Genomic DNA, 9,162 nt, shown 5'->3' with positions numbered 1-9,162 from the left:
GTGGCTCTCCTCTGGACTCTCTCAAGCTTCTCCACATCCTTTTTGAATTGTGGAGCCCAAAACTGGATGCAGTACTCCAGCTGCGGCCTCGCCAAGGCCGAGTACAAGGGGAATGCTTTCAGAGAGGATGGATGCACCTTTAAATCAAATCCAAGTTCTGTTTTTGTCCTCTCTCTATATTTTTGAGAGCTATACTTTGTTAATATGGACAACCTATAACAACAATGGTTAACTTGGCCCTAAGTTAAATGTTGTCTTAGACCACTGAGTATGCATAATTCAATTATTTAAAAGTATAACAGAAAGAAATAGTCATATGTTTCAAGAAAGATATATAATATAACTCTTTGGAAACTTCAGAGATGTTGTGGTCAGATGCCATGATATAGGGATGCAGAGAAGAAGACGCAAAGTAAACACTTCAGAATTAATGCTAATGAGCAGCTGCAACCTCATAGGGAAGGATGAAGAAGCAGCTCAATTTGCTGTTGAGGAAAGTGTGATTAAGGAATTACGCACATCTAAGAAAAAGCATTCATATTTATAACAGTGACGCAAGCAGTTTCAGTAGCTTCTTTAAAACAAATTGTTTAGAGCATGCAGAGAGCTGAAGGGCGTGTACACACAAGCCAGGAACTAACAGAGAAGCTAAGGTATGAATGTATAGCAGTCAGCTACACTACAGCAGGTGCACAGGTGCATGCTTTTAGCTTGCAGTAACTGAGAGGCAATCTTCTCCCTTTTCTTTGTGGGGAACCGTTTGTGGGTTCAATTTGGATAGAAGACAGGAGTTGGGACTATCAAAACTACTATGGTGGGCAAAAACATTTTCTGAAACTGTCCCATCTTGGATTGAAGATAACTGGAGTTAGACAAGGTGTTTTGGGGGATGAACAGAATACAGAATACATTCAATGAATACTCCCCTTACTTGCAGTTACTGCACATTTCCCAACTAACTCCAGGCAAGGGCATACATTTCACTGCATGTGCTGGCCATAGTATTCTGAATGAAGTTTTGATCCCTCCTGTACATGGTTACTTTGAAGTTGACGAGTATCAAAAGATTCATTTTAGGGATCACAACAAGATGTATTTTTCTTTAAATGGAGAAATGGAAATATTTAACCACAGTACTTCCCTATTTAACCACGGTACTTCCCTATTTCTTCAGGCCAAGCAAAGGTCCTAGAGGTGATGATGTCAGATCCTTAGGAAAACACAAACGACTCATGAGTGTCAGTTTATAGACCACTTCAGAAAATTTTATCAATCAGAATTATGGAAGGCAGTCTCCACTTTTTTTTTTTTAACTTTCTCAGCTTCTACAAAACATCAATCCTTAGTGATAGAAATAATAGAGCACTGTATGTCCCATCCTGGGTGAAGGTGAAGGGATGTGTAGAAGTGTGGACAGACTTTTTTTGTATTGCTTTTTTAAGATTTTGCCATAATATCTTAAGTTGGTTTTTGTTTTGTTTTTTTTTCCTGTGTACAGGTAGCTTTCAAGGAAAATGTGTGTATTAAACAATTGCAAATGGTTGCAAGAGAAAAAGGTATCACACAGGTAAATGAATGGTGAGAATGTGTGAGGAATGCCATTATTATCCCAACTAAAACAGAGAGGAAAAAACTCAGTTCTGAACATCGATGACTTTTCTTCTGCTGTGTAAAAAAAAAAAGTTCCTAAACTGAAAAAAAGTGATCAAGTTCTTCAGGCAGAATGAATGAACAAATGAAAGAATGAATGAATGAAAACTCACTACAACCACAGAAAAGTTGAGCTTTATTATTTAGGACCAGTAAAGTAGAGATGGAAGTTGAATTGAGTCATTTGCTCCATACATGAAACTGAAGGAATGAGAATAACTGGGTATGGTACCTTGGTTTCCTCTTCTTGCCATGACATAAGAAGTAGTGATGCAATGAGTCTTGATCATAGGTTAACAAGGCCATCCATTATCTCACCCAAAATCTAACATAGCACCACCCACCTGAGATGACTGTCCATTTTGTATCTGAATCAGCACAGACACATACAATGGGCTTATGCAATATTGTCCAAAGGACCAAAAGTTCTCTTCAGCACATATTTCTGGGCACAAATCATAAAGCTGGCAAAAAATTAATGAGAAGCTAGACCAACCACTGACACCCAGAGAAGAGCGTATAAATAGAGAGCACCAAAGGCACAGTTTATAGTCAGCTTCCCTACCAACCTGCACATACAGCTTTGGGGTCAGATATTTCTTTGCTTTCACTATGAGTTGTAGCATCAAACAAACCTCTAGCTGCTCTTACAGAAGTGGTGGAGGTGGTGGTTTTGGTAGCTGTGCTGGTGGGAGCTCCTCTATTTCTACTAAAAAATATACCTCCTCTGTAGCAGGTGCCAGTAGTTATGGTGGTGGAAGACTGGGTGGTGGAAGCTATGGTGGAGGAGCATGCAGCATTGTGTATGGAGGAGGAGTAAGTGGTGGTAGCATTGGTGGTGGACTGGGTAGTGGCTTTTGTGGTGGCTTTGGTGGTGGCTTTGGAGGTGGCTTTGGAGGTGGGGATGGGGCCCTGCTGACTGGCAATGAAAAGACAACCATGCAGAACCTTAATGACCGCCTGGCTGCCTACCTGGACAAAGTACGCAGGCTAGAGGAAGAAAATGCTGACCTAGAGCAAAGAATCAGGGAGTGGTACAGGAAGCAAGGTCCCAGCATCTCCAAAGACTACAGCTTATATTACCAGACAATTGAGCAACTCCAGAATCAGGTGAGAACGTGTTTTTTTACTATCGACTGGCAGGGTCTCTCATTTGGCAGGATTTCCTTTTGAGACTTTGATGTAGTAGCGATAGAGGGAAAAAAAGGAATGTCCAGTCTCATAAAATGTGCGGCACAGCACTAAACCTGGACAGTGATGAATTTGCCTTTTGATGGCAGAAATCTGCAGAGGCAGCTATGCTGCTGCTTTTTCCTAGGTGCCCTCCAACACACCCCACAGGAAAATACAGATTTATAGGGGTTCTTCTGGGGACACAGTGTGGTGGAAAAAGATAGAGCTGGGCTCCCCAGTGCCACCCCAGGATAAATACCTGAGGGACCTGTGAATCCCTACGTTCTGCTGAGGGTAGGTGGTTCTGAGCCAGGGATGTGTACTCAGCTCCCAGTGACTTCCTGTCTTCATTCCTTCTTAGCCCCGCAGATGGAGGGGGAAAAAAAAATCACACCCGAGATGGGTTTCGCTGTGAAATTTCTTTGGTTTTACAAGTATTGATGGCAGAGCATGCAAAGATCATCTGTCCTCTTACAAAGGATGTTATTTTTTAGATTTGATCCTATCTTCTCTGTGATATCAGGCATGACTACCCCTCATTTTTTCTACTTTGGGGATGCAATGAGCTTCTGCACTGTAGCTTGTTGCCAAGATGCTGTGATGGTGACGCTACTGCACACTAGCGTCTAAAAAAAACCATGCAGGGACGGTACTGTGCAGTAGCAGTGGTTACAGAGCAGTCATTTGCTACTTGGTCAAGCAAGCACTAAATGACTGTGCAGTAACAACTGCGCAGTCTGCCACTCATGCAGATGAGGCCTGGGCGTGCAAATCTTGTGGCCTCTCTGTCAAGCCTAAGCATCATCCAGAAATATTTCCTAGTATAATCTTTCATGAAGTATTCCTGATAAAGGAACTTGTTACCGGGATGTTTTACTACATGTGGACAAGGAAAGGAAACAATACCTAAAACAATTAATTAATCCTATATGGACTGTTTGTGGTAACTATCACAGTTCTAAACTGGGGTTTCCGCAGTCTGAAAATCTGAACCATCACTGTGTGAGGAGGACTGTCTTACAAATACACTTTGTTTCTTTAAGCTAGCAAATGCTGTAAAACAATATGGATGCTGATTAGGCCCAACATTGTTCCTACTAACTAAAGCCAAAAAGAAAATACCAATTGTTTTCCTGTATGAGCAGTACTGCAGTTATATTTGGGCGACCAGGGATTGCTCAGAACACTCTTCCTGAGCTCTCTCAGACACACTTTTATCACATCACTACTGGGAAAAGAAGTTTCAAGAGCAGATTTTCTGTATGTTTGTGTCCCCTATATATTTGGACAACTTCTTGACCATGGAGAGCTCTCATGGTGGAAAGTCACCTCTGTAACCTCCTCTTTTCCAGATCATTTCTGCAACTGTAGACAACAACAAATTGAATGTGGACATTGATAACAGCAAGATGATTGCCGAAGACTTCCGAATGAAGTAAGTACTTCCCTCCGTGACAGAGAAATGTGCTTCTTTCACAGCTTACTCATAAATTTAGCAATCAAAGTAATCATCTAAGGGAGGATGATAGGACAGGAGTGCTTAACAAAGGAATATTATGGCAGTAGTTGTATCACAAAAGATTTTTAAATATTCCTTAATGATCTACCTCTGGTAATGACAAATCCAGTTCATACTGAACAAAACGCCAAACAAATATATCTACTGAGTTGTGCACTGACCAACTGTCTCCCCTGTCTGTCGTCACTTCCATATTTTGCTTATAAATTTAACATCAAACTACATCAAAACATGGAGAGATGGGGGGGGTAAGATCTGTTATTAGGGAATGGGCTACAGCACAAGGAAAGACATTATATTTTTTGGCCACTTGGCAGATGGTCTGTGCAGAATGCAGTGGCAGACAGGCTACATAGACTCATTCATAGACAAACTGGCTAAGGCAAGGAGTGCTCTGTCACTGGCTCATATACTGATGTTTTTGTCCTTTTTGCTGTGATTCAGGTATGAGAATGAACTGGCCATCCGCCAGGGTGTGGAGGCAGACATCAATGGCTTACGCAATGTCCTGGATGAACTTGTGCGTGTAAGGTCTACTCTGGAATTAGAGGTTGAGTCTCTGAAGGATGAGCTGCTCACACTCAAGAAGAACCATGAGGAGGTAAAATCCAGCACCTATTAAAGCAATACAACTGAAAGAAAGCTACATTTAAAAAGCCATCCTGATGAAATGGTTCTTTGCTACCAGATGCTCTGTTTGGTATTGGAACACAAAGTTTCAGACCATTGCAGTCCTACCAATTAAGAAAAAGAGTTCACTGTAACTATTTAATTAATTTGCTCAGTTGAATACCCCAGCGTGAGATTCATATCAGTTCAAGACTTGAACACCCAAGTGGGTAGAAATGGTGAAATGGTCCCACTTTCTCTGGAGAAACACTCAGGAGTTCCTTCAGTTTCCCTTCTTTAGCTATAACTGAACAACAGTGTGCTGCTAACTCAGCATTACTCATTGTGGAGTTCAGGTTGGACCCTGCTCCAGTGATGGGCCACATATGAAAAAGCTTCATTCAGAGCTGGAAGTTGCTTATTCTTCTGTTTGCTAACTTTGATGTCTCACTTTTCATGGAAGGAAATGAGACTATTGCAATCCCAGACTGGTGGTGATGTGAATGTGGAGGTCAATGCTGCTCCTGGCCAAGATCTGACAAAGATACTCAATGACATGAGACAGGAATATGAGGAAATCATTGCAAAGAACCGAAGGGAGGTTGAACAATGGTATGAAGTCAAGGTAAGTTATACATATAATAAATGTATCTCCATTTTCAAGGAAAAGAAAAGAGAGGCAGTAACATGCAAGTGAAAGGCCAATATGATTCACATCATAAAACTGATTGGCATTGAGTAATGTTAACAGATTCATATGTGGCTCACTATGTTAAGCAAGAGGGGATGACATGTATTAACATTTGAGTTCACTGGTAGAATAATGTGTGGGAATAAGAGCACAGGGTGTTGCAGATGTATATTGGGAAATTGGCATAGGAGGGCTGTAAAAGTAGTGATTGTTAATCAGCAGTTAGCTTAGCCTGTTGATGGTTAGCTTGAAACCAGAGTTATTAGTTTTGTGACATTTATGTTCACTAAAGTCACTATATTCAGCACACAGTGAAAGTCTCCATGATCTTTAGAGGTAAAAGAGACCCTCAAAACTAAAGAGCCTTCTTCTGTGTTTGTGTTTCAGATGGAAGAGGTGAATCAGCAGGTCACATCAAGAGGTCAGGAGGTGCAAACAAGTAGCCACCAGCTCACTGAACTGAGACGTGATTTCCAGAGTCTGGAAATTGAACTGCAGACGCAGCTTAGCATGGTATGTGGTGGTCTCAGGTATTATCTTCACATACTCTAGGACAAAAGAATCACATTTGACCAAGTGCACCCATTCTGCATTTTCTTTTTAACTTTCCAGAAAGCATCTCTGGAAAACAACTTGGCAGAAACAGAGGCTCGTTATGGTGCCCAGCTGCAACAGATCCAGGCCATGATCAACTGTGTGGAGGAGGAACTGGCCCAGCTGCGCTGTGAAATGGAGAGTCAAAACCAAGAGTACAAGATGCTCCTTGGTATCAAGACCCGCCTGGAACAGGAGATTGCACAGTACCGCGGGCTGCTCCAGGAAGGACAGCAAGACATTACGTATGTGCACTACAGAGGTGTCAAGGCAAAAAGAGAGACCAGTCCAATTGACTGTTTAAAGGGGATATAGAGTCATTAGGGAAACAGTGGGTAGTGCCTGGGTGGAAAGTTGTGCAAAGAGTTCTGCACACTATCTTCACTGAAGGTGGGCATGTCTTATGTTAATGAATCTACATCTGCTGAATTGGGGAAGGGGGTTCAAATACTCATCAAATCATTGATTTACACCTTGCCCTGTCCCCTTTGGAAAAGCTGAGGAACAGCACACAAAACTGCATTGTACTGCACTGTCTGCTGCCTCCTGCTCAACTGGTACAATGGCAAGAACCTGTCTTGTACTGTTATTTCCATTTCTAAAATGCCTAAAATGCTGAGAAAGCAGGAAATGCAACTAATACTTCCAAACTGCAGCTCTCCAACATCTCCTATGCATGCATGAATTATTTAGCTATTGTTACATTCATCCCAAATCCTCTCTCTTCTACAGCTGTTCTCAAGGAGGGATTCAAGGAGATGGCAGCAGAGGAGGTGGTAGGTCCTCCCAGTCCTTTTCTTCCCTATCTTATTCTTCGACTTCCCACTCGCAGTCCCATGGTGGTGAGATGACAGGTAAGAACTCTATTTATGAGGTGTTATTTTATTATCAATCCAGGTTTTTATATTTTAGGATATGTTATCTGGCCTATATGTGGGCATATTGCCTTTTGTGATAGGATCCATAGTGGCCAGTTCAGAAGGAATAGACATCTGCATCTAAAAACATGTGAGCTGCTACATCTTCAGTAAGAGTCCAAGTGTCATTAGCTAGGCGTCAGTATAGGGGAGACCTGGTAACTAATACCCCCACCCCTATGACTTACGCTTGCTCTGATCTGTAAAACACTTTAAATGAGAATTGAAGAGTTTCAATTCAAGGTATGGAAAGCAAAGAAAGAGAGAAAAGAGATCAGTTACAGAGAAGCTAGAGATATAAAATATTAAATAAATAAATAAAAAGAAGCATTTTTTTTTCATTTTCAAAAAAAATAAGACACCTGTAGCTAAAATTAAAGGTAGTTTTCCTCAGTTCCTTTTGGACTGGCTGAATAAACATAATGTTTCAAAAGAGTTCTGGCATATTTCCGAACTTGGAATCACCCGAACTTCTTCCCACATCCCTTGCTAATACACTTGTTAATAAAGTAGAACATATAAATCAACAGGCACATCTTACAATTCAATGCTGGAGGAGAGAGTTGATTTCCCAATTACATAACATTTCCTTCCGTCTTTCCACAGGACAGACGAGACCATGCTAAAACTAGAGCAGAGCCACAAGGATCCACTGATCTAAGAATCTTGTTGAACAGACCCATGGACATGCAACATCTTCATCATATACCTGTCTGAGAAGTCCAGCTGGGTCACCTTCTAAATCTATTACTTGTTTTCTTCCATTTCATCATGCTCTTCATATCCAATCATGGTCACTTACCATGGTTGGTGATCCACCTTCTACTGGTAGTATGCTCTCTAATAAAACTTTACATATTTCTGATGCAAACAAACACATGTGTCTTACAATTGATTTCAGTTAGCAATCTTGCCAGTTTTCAAACACAGGTGGGGATGTAAAGCTGTGGATTTGGAGAGTATATAATTTGAACTTATGCACTGAATTAGAACATTAAAAAGGAATCTCACAAAAAGTGGAAACTTGCTCATATCATTAAGGATGAGTATACAAGTATAGAACAGGCATGCAGAGGGAAAATCCAGGTCAACACAAAAATTTAGAAACCGCTAGAAAGGGACATAAAAAGCAACAAAAAGTATTCCATAACTATAGTAAAAGTAAGAGAAAAATGGAGGAAAGTGTAAATGTCTTCTGAAGGAGGAGAAGCTAATAATGGATGGTGTGAAGAAGGCTGAAGTGTTCTATGTGTTTTTTATGAAGACCTCGGTCTTCACAAAAAAAGCTCAGCTATAAGATAACAAGCACAGTTAACAGCAGGGAAGCCTAGATCAGGGAAAGAACAGGTTGGAGATTCCTTGGACAAGCTGGACATTTTAAAGTCAGCAAGGACAGACAATTCTAAGGCTGCACCTCTTAAGCAATGTAACTTTCTCCCAAGGAAAGTTTTTATATGATCAGAAAAGATCTTGGAAAAATTATTGGACTAGAAGAAAAATAGTGCTGTTTGATTGCAAAAATGACATCTAACATAAGGAAAGAGTGGATGCCTGGGAAAATCAGTTTTGCAGTATACATGGTAAGGGCTGTGCATTGATGTTTTAGTTCAATGCTTTGAAGTGTAACATAATAATCATTTAAGGTTGAGCTGAAACTGAATTTTTCTGCAATTTTTTGCAAATAAGGAAAAAAAAAGTTTGAGTCCCATAGCTAGAAATGAATCGTTGTCAGGAATTTAAAAAAACCTAAAAGCCTAGACTCACAAACCCAGTTTGTGAGAGACAAGGAGGACTCCACTTGTCCATACAGCTCAACTCTTAAAATGCCCACCAGGCACGTAGGAGATCTAAGAGATTTCCCTGCTTGATTCAAAGTATGGATTTGACCAAATTCTCCTAATCTCCCCAAAGAGTGTCTAAACCCTTTGGCAATGGGATATTCTGGAATGGGTTTCCTTCAATCTCTCCTACTGAAGCTATAAAATACTTAAGATTCATTGAGCAAATGG

At 40.8% G+C, this 9,162-nt stretch overlaps 1 protein-coding gene across 1 annotated transcript; it reads left to right on the top strand.

Annotated features, from left to right (window-relative positions):
* The first annotated feature begins 2,211 nt into the window (after nt 1-2,211).
* LOC109320329 (keratin, type I cytoskeletal 13-like) lies at nt 2,212-8,028 on the top strand. Its single transcript, XM_019550378.1, has 8 exons — nt 2,212-2,760; nt 4,176-4,258; nt 4,787-4,943; nt 5,415-5,576; nt 6,030-6,155; nt 6,255-6,481; nt 6,969-7,090; nt 7,760-8,028. The coding sequence occupies exons 1-8, from the start codon at nt 2,263-2,265 to the stop codon at nt 7,777-7,779; spliced, it is 1,395 nt and encodes a 464-aa protein (XP_019405923.1). The 5' UTR covers nt 2,212-2,262; the 3' UTR covers nt 7,780-8,028.
* Nucleotides 8,029-9,162: the final 1,134 nt, after the last annotated feature.

Source organism: Crocodylus porosus, unplaced genomic scaffold, assembly GCF_001723895.1.
Source record: "Crocodylus porosus isolate Cpor-Errol unplaced genomic scaffold, CroPor_comp1, whole genome shotgun sequence".
Classification (NCBI taxonomy): Eukaryota; Metazoa; Chordata; order Crocodylia; family Crocodylidae; genus Crocodylus; species Crocodylus porosus.
Note: the sequence above shows the minus strand (reverse complement) of the source record. Positions and strands in the feature narration are given on the sequence as shown.

Bases quoted from the DNA above. Each gene is read 5' to 3' on its own strand.
- LOC109320329 (XM_019550378.1), top strand. From the start codon at position 2,263: ATGAGTTGTAGCATCAAACAAACCTCTAGCTGCTCTTACAGAAGTGGT. The intron at 6,482-6,968 runs GTATGTGCACTA...TCTCTTCTACAG, and splicing joins GAAGGACAGCAAGACATTAC to CTGTTCTCAAGGAGGGATTC. The intron at 7,091-7,759 runs GTAAGAACTCTA...GTCTTTCCACAG, and splicing joins CCATGGTGGTGAGATGACAG to GACAGACGAGACCATGCTAA.